At 46.9% G+C, this 11607-nt stretch overlaps 1 protein-coding gene across 2 annotated transcripts in view; it reads left to right on the forward strand.

Moving 5' to 3' along the window:
• The window catches only part of Ptpn11 (protein tyrosine phosphatase, non-receptor type 11), a 75331-nt gene that overhangs the window by 42952 nt on the left and 20772 nt on the right, over positions 1 to 11607 (forward strand). For both annotated transcript variants that reach the window (XM_013349999.1, XM_005344483.2), the window contains exons 7-10: positions 4639 to 4735; positions 7082 to 7161; positions 7263 to 7421; positions 10158 to 10289. In XM_013349999.1, coding sequence (XP_013205453.1) covers positions 4639 to 4735; positions 7082 to 7161; positions 7263 to 7421; positions 10158 to 10289 — 468 coding nt within the window. The remainder of the gene's footprint in view (positions 1 to 4638; positions 4736 to 7081; positions 7162 to 7262; positions 7422 to 10157; positions 10290 to 11607) is intronic.

Consider the following 11607-nt stretch of genomic DNA (forward strand, 5'->3'; position numbering starts at 1 on the left):
TTGTTATTTGAGACAAGGTCTCATGTATCCTAGACTGGCCTGGTCTCAAACTCATTATGAGGCTGGGGAGACCTTGAATTCCTTGCCTCCACCTACTAAGTAGCCAGTTTACACAGTGCTGGGGATTGGACCAAGGGCCTTGTGTGTGTTGGATAAGCCTACTACCAACTGAGGCACATGCTACCAACTGAGGTACATGTTCAGCACCTTTTCCCTTTTTTTCAGTATTTGGGACAAAGCCTTTGTTGACCTCATACTAAGTATTTCCTTCACAGACATTCACCAACATGCCTTGCTTTCTTTTCAGTTTGAGGCAGGGTCTCTCCTTTTCCCTCTTCATCTCCTTCCACTGCTGGCTCCCCATTCCTTCCGGTTTTCTGCCACAGGAGCGTACCCCATTCCTTCTTGCTGACTGTCCTACGGTTCCTGCATTCTTTTCCTGCCTCCAACTCAGCACGCGACTGAGCCTCATTTAGCCCTAGCACCTGCAAGCTTGTGTTGCTTTGGTGCTCTGATTTCATGGTTTGAGAGTTTCCTACTCTGTTCACCTGTCTTTGCTGCAAACTCATGCTTTCCAAACAGGCCATTTTCCTCTAGAGACCAGTTTCTTTTACTTGGTCTTTGGAGGTTCTGCATTACTCTGGAGCTGAAGGCGGGATCCTTGGTGCCCCTTGATGCAGTTTTCTTTTCTTTCTCTCATGACTAGACATTGGAAGTCCTCCTGTTCCGTCCTAATGTGTGTCTGTCTTCCTTGGGAAGGAAGGCATTTTTATCATCTGCGTCCTGTTGAAGTTGAACCAGGTGGGCATCTAGTTGTATCCCCAGATGCTTGGAGAGATATGTGCCAGTCCAGGATGGCTCAGGTGGGCAGGGGATAGAGACAGGATTCCAGCCTGATGCTCAGGTCTCTGCCTCTGTTCCACAAGCCTCTGCCCCTGTACACACCCTTTATGATAGTCTCAGCATTCACACCTTTCTTTTCAAGAACTTTCAGTGGCTCCCTGTTTCCTTTTGGAAGCATGACATTTCATTTTGAAGAACCAAGAATCTGACTCTCAGAAAAGAAACTTGTCTCCAGGGATGAGGCTGGTAAATGGTTTAAGCTTGGGGATTTCTGGTTTCATGTCCCATTCTGAGTTGGCTGGGTTGTGCTTCCTTCCTCTAGGCTGAGATTGTTCTGCCTGACCCTCAAGTCCTTTGCCATGTTCCTCACTCCTGTCTCTCCTCACTTCCTTCCATTTCCTGGTACACGGTATCTAGATGTGCTGCCCAGTCTCTTCCCTTGCCTTACCTGGTGCTGGAGTATCCAGTGCTCCCTTCATTTCTGTACGGCCCTGTGACTTCTTCAGGAGAGCTGTCCCAGACCCAGCACAGATGAATGAAGCATTGTCTTTCACAGCTTTTTGAGTGTATGGGTGTTTCCCCTGTATATATGTCTATGTTCCACATGTATGCAGAACTTGTTGAGGTCAGAACAGGATCCCTGAAACTAGAGTTATAGAATGTTGTGAGCTGCCATGTAGGTGCTGGGAACCAAACCAGGGTTCTCTGGTTGAGCAGCCAGTGCTGCTGGGCCATCTCCAGCCCCTCATAAAGCTTTTTTGGGTTGCATACTGGAATGGTGCCTCTCTACCTCTGCCTCTGTTTGAACTTCTGCAGTCGACCTAGCAGTTGCCTCTGCCTCTTTTCTCAGCTCATGGTTTGGTTGTAATTCCTGGGGAAAGGGTATTGTCAACCTGTGTCCCAGTTTTGCTTTTTGCTGTTTGCCTCTGCCTTATCCTTAGCACAGCTACTGAGTGATAGTGCAGGTCCATGGGAGTGAGTGGGGAGCTGCAGAACACAAACCTTTTGGGAGTTGTCTTCCTTTTGGGTAGGGCTACTAGATACAATCGGACTCCTACCCCCATTAACCTGATGCCCAGAAGGAAGTGGGTCTTGGTGGAGGCTAGCTGCTAATCTTGGGTAGAGCTGGGGACAGAGGATAGATAATCCTAACTTCTGAGTTCTTATTGGTTGGACAGCTAGCGGCCCTCACTGTAGGAATGAAAAGGTCTGGATGGTTTTGGTCCTGGACATGCATGGGGAGAGGTGGTAGAGGTAGAGCAATAGAGAACAAGCTGAGGTAGGCATTATTATCCATTTGCCATCCCTGAAGGTTGCTATCTGCTAGCAGTCCCACTGCCTGGACGCAGGGCTTGGGTTTTACCTCTCTGGGGGCCTCCAGGGCTCACAGCCCATCATGACATCCACAGCATGTGCAAGAGGCAGAGTTCCTAATGGGCAGTCCAGCAAATGCATGGAATTGTGTTGATGAAGGTGCCCTGACCTGAACTCTGGAGTTTACTCTGGCACCCCAATTGCAGTAGCTAAGATGAACCAGGGGGGTACAGGGCCCCACCTTTTACAAATATTCCCTGGCACCTGCACTTACGAGTAAATGTCACGTGAGGTTTGGCCCATAGGTGATGGTCAAAGTTACTGCTAAGTTTAAGCAAAGCTGCAGGTCTTGTAGTTCCTCACTCTACTGCTGTTGAAGTGATGGATCTCTCAATACTTGAACTTCTTTTTGAACATCATTCCTGGGCTGGAGAAATGGCTCAGTGGTTAAGAACATTGGCTACTCTTCCAGAGGTCCTGAGTTCAATTCCCAGGAAACCACATGGTGGCTCACAACCATCTGTAATGAGATCTGGTGCCCTCCTCTGGCGTGTGGGCATACATGGAGGCAGAATGTTGTATACATAATAAATAAATCTTAAAAAAAAATGAACATCATTCCTATGACGTATCTAAACATCAAGGTCTAGAGTTGCCTTCATGGGCCAGTTCGAGGTCAGGGAACATCGGCTCCCAGAAGGCAAGTGGCTTTAGTTACTTGATCGGAGCTCATTAAGAAAAACTTGAATAAGCATTGTTCTGTCCAAGTTCTGCACACCTTGTTTTCTTTCTGTTCAGGTCCTAGCTAAAGACTTTTGTTACTCCTGACAGAGATCTTCCCAGGTAGCTGCTTTGGCATTGCATAGAGGAAAGAAACCTTTTTGTCTTTAGCTGCCTTTCACTTTCTTTATTTGTCTGTTTCTGGTCTCAGTGGTGAATCACTGACCTAGCATATGCCAGAGACCCTGGACTCCATCCTCAGCATCACAGAATCCACAAGCTAGGCATGCTGAGAGATAATGAAGAGAACTTGTTTGTCATTCTGAAAATGAAACCTACTCCTGACTGTGCCTCAGCCTGCCCTGTCCTTCTCTGGACTGTCCTTGCTACCTTCCCTCTTCTGGCTGGGTCAGTTAAACCATGGCTGCCTGATTTATCTCTTTCTTTAATGACGTCCCCAATTCTTTGCCCCCATAGAGCTGTCTGGCACTTTCTTCTGGAGCCCATCTTTACTCCCTGCCCTGTCCTTCTAAGCCTGACTCCCCGCATCTTGTCCAGGTTTCCCAGGGGAAATGAGGGCAACAGGCTTCTGGACACAGCTGTCATTGAGATGCTGACTTGGGTTTGACACGAGAGGACCCTGAAGCTGTACTAACAGTTGCCTTCCTCCAGTGGCACCAAGCTGCTTCTGCCTCTTCCAGTGTCCACATTCTAAGACTGCCATGGGGGCTTGTCGTGATTGAGCCGATCCTAAACTCCTGAAGTGCATGGCTCATGTGCTGCTTACATATCCCATTCCAGCTCTCCTAGTGCAGCCTTCTGTGACTCAAAAGGCCTTTATGCTACACATACTGGAGAAAGTTTAGGGGCAAAACAGCAAAGGAAACAGATCAAATCAGTCAGTCAAGCAAACAACCAAACAAAAGGACAAGAATTTCTGAATTCCGCTTCCCTGCTCCCTCCTTGGTGTGTGTGCTGCTGCCCAGGCAAATGTAAGCATGTGGCTCACATCCTACTCTGTGAGAGTCTGACCCACTGTGACCGTCTTCCCAGGTGGTAAATAGTCCCTAGACTGACTCTGTAGAGCCGTAGAGTGACCAAGTTCTTCTGTGTGACTAGGTAGTAGAGTTTTGTTGTTCCCTCATTCCTTCCCAAGGTTGTGCTGTGGTCCAGGCTGGCTTCACCCCTGGATCCTCCCTCTTGAACACTGGATGATATGACATTGTACCTGGGTGGCCCATGATGACTTAGGAAGCCTTCTCTTGCTGGCATAGTTCACTGTGAGTGCTTCTGTCAGGTCATGCTGTGGGGATGGGTGTTGTTGTTTCCATGGGCCTGACTTACATTCTACAGGGTGAATCCTTAAAGCAGAACACAGGCCAGGCTGACTTGCTTCTCTTTTCTTCCTTTCCCTCTTCCCTTCCCCTTTCCTTTTCCCCTTCCCCCTTCCTTCCTTTTCTTCTCCTCTCCTCGCTTCCCCTTTTCTTCAATTTTTTTTTACTTTTTTTAGGGAGTACTTTTTATATCCATGCTTATTTTTCACATTTATTGATTTACTTTTGTGCATGTGCATGGATGTCCCATGCCATACCATGTGTGGAGGTCAGAGGACAAGTTTCAGAAGTTCTTGTCTTTGGACATGTGGTTCCCAGGAACTGAACACAGGTCTTCAAGATGTATACAAGTGCCCTTACCCACTGAGCCATCTCAGCTCTGTCTTTTGGATACATCTGATACATATTTACTTTTCTGTGTTTCTAGACGCTACAACAACAGGAATGCAAACTTCTCTACAGCCGAAAAGAAGGACAGAGACAAGAAAATAAAAACAAAAATAGATACAAAAACATTCTGCCCTGTGAGTATCAACCCCCAGCCTCAGTAGCAGTCACAGTGTCTGGGGTCACATGCTAGCTAATAGATAACCAGCCATAATGGGGATGGATGTCCTCATAGTACTCGTAAAGCTGTATAGTAGGAGGCCCTCTGTGGCCTTCTCTTCCTCCTTTATTCCTGTTCTACCTACATGTAACAACCCCAAGGCTCTTGGTGACTCAGTGTTAGACTAAGGAATGGGACTCAGATCTGAGAGCCGTCTCTGCTCCTCCTGACTTGTCTGTAAGATAGGGGTAGGTACACCTCCCTCTGGGCCTCGGTTTCTCATTTGGAGAAAGGAGAACCTACTGGGCTTATCACCTTCTGCTGGCTCAGCTTCTACAGATAAGGCACCTTGTGAGTGCCACAAAGTTGGGCCTCCCTGTAGCCTGCACCAGTAAGAACCCCATCTTTACACAAGTTGGAGCTCATCTCTCCATGGAGGTGACTCTGCTGTTGCACATCCTGGTGTGACCTCAGCTGTGACTAGTGTGGGCACAGAACAGGGTGCTTTGGAGTGCTGGGGATTGAACTCCAGGCCTTCCACACTCAAGGTGAGCATTCTGCTACTGTGCTATATCTCCAGCCCTCTTGGTGCATTTATTCCTCTGTGTGTGTGTGTTCCACATGGCTGTCTATCTGTAGGTGAGGATGCGGTACCGGAGAAGATGGGGGCAGGGGAGTGGACGACAGGGAGTCATTGCTCTCATGAGAAAAGTAAACAGGAGTTTGCAGAGAAGTGCGTATAGCTAGCTGTCGAGGCAGTCTTGGGGAGCCTCTTTGGTTTTTTTTTGTTTTGTTTTGTTTTTTTTGTTTTGGTTTTTTCGAGACAGGGTTTCTCTGTGGTTTTGGAGCCTGTCCTGGAACTAGCTCTTGTAGACCAGGCTGGTCTCGAACTCACACTCTTTGTTTTTTTTCTTTTTTCTTTTCTTTTTTTTTTTTTTTAAAGACAGGGTGTGTAGCCCCAGCTGTCCTGGAACTCACAGAGAATTGCCTGCCTCTGCCTCTCAACTGCTGGGATTAAAGGTGTATACCACTACCACCCAGCTAAAATAAATTTTAAAAAGTTTTGTTTTTAGAGACAGGGTTTCTCTGTGTAGTCTTAGCTCTCCTGAAACTTGCTATGCAGACGAGGCTGGTCTCAAACTCACAGAAATCTGCCTGTTTCTGTCTCCCAAGTGGTGGGATTAAAGGTGTGCACCACCACAGCCTGGCGAGCCTCATTCTTAAGAAATAAAGTTTTCTCCTCTCTGAGCTCTGCTGGTTCTCACTGTAAAGTACAGCTGTAGGAAAGCTGAAGGGACCAGCTGCTCACAGTGTCTCAGATGACCTACCTACTGCTGTGGTAATGAGCCCCTCAGATGTTTCCACTGAGCCTTTTTTTTTTAATGTTGGTAATTGAACCCAGGCCCTTGCTACACCAAACCCTTAAAATTTTTGTTTTGTGACAGTTTCCCTAAGCTGCCCAGCCTTGAACTTCTTTTATTTTGCGACAGTTTCCCTAAGTTGTCTAGGCCTTGAACTTATTTAATTTTGTGACAGTTTCCCTAAATTGTCCAGGCCTTGAACGTCTGGTTCCCCTGTTTCATCCTTCTGAGTAGCTGGGATTCTGGGCCTGCGCCATCCTATGAGCATTGTTGCTAATTCCCATTGTAAAATATGTTGTTTTTGATAGAGCACTCAGATTTTTATACCAGTAATGTATTTTGGTATAGATAAGGACAACTGATACTTTATAAATTCTGTTCTATAGGTTCTATATATTCCTCTGCCTCTTTAAGAAACTTTTTACTATGGGGGATTTGGAATATGTTAACAAATAGAAGCTGAGTGTAGCTGTAGCCTAGCTTCAGCAGCAGCCAGCTTGTGTGCAGTCTTGTTTTGTTTGTTCTCTGATCCACTTCTCTTTCCCTGGATGATTTTGAAGAGCTTAGACGTCATTGTTGGTATTTTAATCTTTTTAAAAACAAAAACCATTTGGGAATATAGCTCAGTGCACAGTGTTTGCTTGGCATGCTCCGGGTCCTGGGTTCAATCCCCACCTTTACCACCAAACCCAAACAGGAAGAAAACCAACAGGCACCTTAACCTTTTACTCATGGGAAGTTACAAAAATGACTTAGAAGGTGCTCAGCACACAGTCCTTGCCTCCCTCCCCTTGCTGACTCCTGCACCTACAGCATCACCAGACAGGGAGTTCTGAGAAAGCGCTGTGCTATGCCTTGTCACGTTTTGGTTGATCTTGTGAAGTACTCACTGTTCTTGGCTTAAGGCCGCCTGGCTTGTGCTGAAGCTCTGAGGACTGACTGACTGTCATCTTTCTCCTCAGTTGATCACACCAGGGTTGTCCTGCATGATGGGGATCCTAATGAGCCCGTTTCTGATTACATCAATGCGAATATCATCATGGTAAGCTTGACTTTCACTGTGTTTTCTGGTCTTATGTTGCTAGTGTCTTTATACCCGTGACACCACCTTTCAAAGGTTTGAAGACTTTTCTTAATTTCTAGCCTGAATTTGAAACCAAGTGCAACAATTCAAAACCCAAAAAGAGCTACATTGCTACTCAAGGCTGCCTGCAGAACACAGTGAATGATTTCTGGAGGATGGTGTTCCAGGAGAACTCTCGAGTCATCAGCATGACCACAAAGGAGGTGGAGAGAGGGAAGGTACGCACTCTGCCCCCAGCACCTGATAAAATGTTCTTAAAGTATCGGTTGTGTGGTTCTTCTGCACTGGGTCCTACCCCTAGCTGTACTTTCCTGCAGTAACTCCATTTTGCTTCTTGGTGGTGCCTGCTGGGAAGCGTCTTTCAATATTAGCACACTGTTAGTACACATTGTCCTGTAGCCTTGTGTTTTGTGCTGTGGGCGAACCAGTCCTCTAGCTGCTGTAGGGTGGTTTTATTCAGCTGAACAGTCTTGTTTTTCCCTTCATTTCTATGCAGACTGTGGCCTATGTTTGTCTGGATTAAATGTCAAGAATTATTGGGTGTCTATGTGTATGTGTTACTTTGGATCAGCCACCTAGCCACCCTCTAGAACTGTCAAACCCTGCCCCCTTCCCCCCAAGCCTCATAGTCTTGAGCTGAGCTCCCCACACTCTTAGGTGCTGTGGGTTCCTAGAAGTCAATGTGTCACACCTCCAGGAAAGCAAACATCTTGAAAGTTCGTGTTTTTTTTTTTTTTTTTGCATCATCTCAAAGTGAAATCCATTTATAGGTTTTTAATATGGAAGCATCTTGGTTTTTATTTGTGTTCTAGCCAGAGTTTTTGTTTGGATATTCTTTATTGGTTTATAAAAAGATTGAGTGCAATTTTATAGTCACGTGTAGAAGCTAACCTGAGACAGATTAGGCTCTTGGGAGTTGAGCCTGGCAACTGAGGGGCAAGTGGTTGTGCAGGGTTCTGGTTGGTGTGCTTCTGCATGCCTTCAGCAGTGATGTCAGGTGTCCTGAGTTCCTGGGTAGTTACAAGTCCTCCCAGTTCCACTTACTGCTCTGTGCTCTGTAAGATGTCACGTTGGGCCTGTAGTTGAAGAATTGGGTCAACCACTATTGGAAGTACAGTTGGAAATTTCAGAGTAGACAGATTGGGCAGAGGTGGGCCTGGTACTGTGGCCTAGCCCTCACCTTCTTGTCTTCTCTGTTGAGGTCTCTTAGTGCCCAGAGCAATCCTATGAATTGATTGTCCAGAAAACAGCACTATACATTGAGGATGATAGAATCCTATCAGATCTGTCAAACACAGCCTCTCCTCCTTCCTTGGGTGTCCTCTCTGGGTTAATCACTGAGCTCTGTAGGTAACTGTGCTCTTGTTTCTTGTCACCTGTAAGCTGCTCTGTATTTCTAGTCCTGGGTGCAGATTTCTTTTGCTGATGCTGGCATTGTTGGTTTTAGAAAGTGAATGTTGTAGGTGACTACTTCCTGAAAAAGAGAAACAACACGCTTTGCTTCAGACTTGTCACCTGGTAGATGCAAGTTCATCCCTCAGATGGACAAGACCTCTTTTCTTTACATCATTGTTACTATCTTTCTCCACTGCCTGGTGTTTTTTGTTGTTCTTGTCTTTTTGTTTGTTTGTTTTGAGACTGTGTTTTGCTCTATAGTTCTCATTGGCCTGGTATTTACTATGGAGACCAGACAGGGTTTCTTCATGTAGTCCTGGCTGTCCTAGAACTCACTTTTTAGACCAGGGTGACCTCAAACTCATAGAGATCCACCTACCTCTGTCTTGCAAGTGCTGGGATTAAAAGCGTGCACCCTCACCGCCTAGCTGACCAGGCTGGTCTTAAAAGTGAAGTAATTCTCCTGTCTCTGCCTCTGGAACTACAAGTGTGCACACTCAACTTTCAGTCCATCTGTTCAGGGTCCCACTATGCAACTCTGGTTGGCCTGGAACTTGCTGTGTAGAGCAAGTTGGCCCTGAGCTCACAGAGACCCACCTGCCTCTGCCTCCCAAGTGCTGGAGTGTGTGTGTCCCACCTGTTCTTGAAGCCAGCAGCAATTGCAGACTGTGTTCTCAGTTCTGGGAAGCTGGTGTGTGTGTGGGGTCGGTAGAAATCTGAATATAGAGAAAGCAATGGTGGAACAGTGTTAGCATGCTTTTCATTCCCAGATTCCTTCCTTGCTTTCCCCTCAGAATGACTGGTGGAGTGTTGGGATTGGAAATTCTGCTTGCTAGGGACAGTCTTGGATTGGCTGGTCGCTTCTCTTTTGTCGCGCCTGCCTGGACCAGCAAGGAAGACGCAACACTGGAGCTCTTCTTGCAAGCAGTTTATTCAGGACCTTGTTCACAGCAATCTTTCTCTTCCTCCTTCTCTTTCTCTTTCTCTCTCTCTCCCCCCGGGCAAACCTCTCCCAACCTTTAGAAAGGCACGGGCCGTCAACCCCGGATTGCCACGTGGGTACTGCCCATAGGTTCATGCATATGCAAGCAGCTGACGATCATTGCGTGATAATAGCATGAGTCAGGCCTTAGCCATATTAGGAGTTGATTATCACAGAGAGCACTCGCTTTTGGAATCGCAGAGGGCGGAAGCCAGCACCATTAGGTGCAGCTCCACGCAGCTCTCTACACATCGCCATCAGGTGTGGCTCCACGCAGCTCTCTACACTCTTTGCTTCTGTCATTCTCAGAGCTGACTGGGCAGGTGTTGACTCTGCTTTGGCAGGTGGGCGTTGGGGTGGGGATAAGGTGGGGACCAGGCTGATCTACCACATCTCCTCTTTTCCCTTTTCACCTGCTTTGTTTATTTGAATTATTCCTTTTCTTTTCTTAGTAACCTAAGGGAAGGTGGTAGTTCCTTGTTGATGTCATGAGCAGGACTGGGACACTTGTTTTCTGCTGGTTTGGACTTTCATTCGGGGTTTGGACATTAACCTCTTTTCCTCTGGTCCCTTCCAGAGCAAATGTGTCAAGTACTGGCCTGATGAGAATGCACTCAAAGACTATGGGGTCATATGTGTTAGGAACATCAAAGAAAGTGCTGCTCCTAACTACACCTTAAGAGAACTCAAGCTCTCCAAGGTTGGACAAGTAAGTATATTGTCGTATTCTAGAGACTGTGACTTCCCGTGGTTCACAGTCATTGTGGTGCTTCTGCCAGCATTAAACCTTTGTCCTGTCACTCACTGATTGAATAGCCACATTGGGTGCTTTGTAGATGCTGGGTCCGGTTCAGCACTGCCATGTCTTGTGAATAAGACAGGCGCAGGTCCTGCCCTCACAGAGCCTGAAGAGATGTGGGTAAATGTAGCAGCTGCTGGCCTTCAGCTCCTGTGACGTGTTCTAGAGTGACTGGTAATCCGGGCCGTGGTGGCGCATGCTTTTAATCTCAGCACTTGGAAGGTAGAGGTAGGCCCTGTGAGTTTAAGGCCAGGCTGGTCTACAGAGTGAGTTCTAGGACAGCCAGGGCTACACAGAGAAACTGTCTGGAAAAACAAAACAGAAAGTGACTGGTACAATGGGGCAGGATGCATAGGGGAGGGCCCCTGCAGGGGTGATGATGCTGAGATGACAAGTGGAGGAGCCACACATGAAAGCAGAGGGAGTAGGGAGTACTGGGCCTCTCTGTGATCAAGGTCAGTGTGGCAGCTTTTTTTCTCCCCTCGACAGGGTTTCTTTATATAGTCCTAGCTGTCCTGGAACTCACTCAGTCAGACCAGGCTGACTTTAAACTCACGGGAATCTGCCTGCCTCTGTCTCACAGGAGTGCTGGGATTAAAGGCGCATGTGACCACGCCCAGCTTTTGTCAGCTGTTTTTCATGGCTCGTGGCTCAGGATTGGTCATGGAGTGGCTAGCTCCAAAACAAAACAGGATTCGGTTTGGAGTCATTTTTATTTCATATTTAGAAGGGCTTAGTTTAATGTCTTTGGGGACTCCAAGAAACCGCTCTCGTCCTTGTAGATTCCATCCATGCACAATGAGAAGCCATGCTTCAGGCTGATGTGCTCATTGTGGCTTCCCCGGCTGTCTAATTCAGCCTTCTGGGCTTAGGTATTATTTGTGTCACATACTGAAGTTCTGGCTTTAGGAAAATGGGATATAGGGTAGGAGAGGTGGCAGGGCATTGAGGAAATGCTCTCTGGTTAGGCCACATTGGGAAGAATCTTTAAAAAAAAATTAGTTTGAGCCGGGTGGTGGTGGTGCATGCCTTTAATCCCAGCACTCTGGAGGCAGAGGCAGGCGGATCTCTGTGAGTTCGAGGCCAGCCTTGTCTACAAGAGTTAGTTCCAGGACAGGCTCCAAAGCTACAGAGAAACCTTGTCTTGAAAAAACTAAAAAAAAAAGAAAAAGAAAAATGAAAAATGAAAGAAAGTAGTAAAAAGGAGAAAAGCTGCAGAAAGACAGGA

The sequence above is a fragment of the Microtus ochrogaster genome, chromosome 2 (genome assembly GCF_000317375.1).
Source record: "Microtus ochrogaster isolate Prairie Vole_2 chromosome 2, MicOch1.0, whole genome shotgun sequence".
NCBI lineage: Eukaryota > Metazoa > Chordata > Mammalia > Rodentia > Cricetidae > Microtus > Microtus ochrogaster.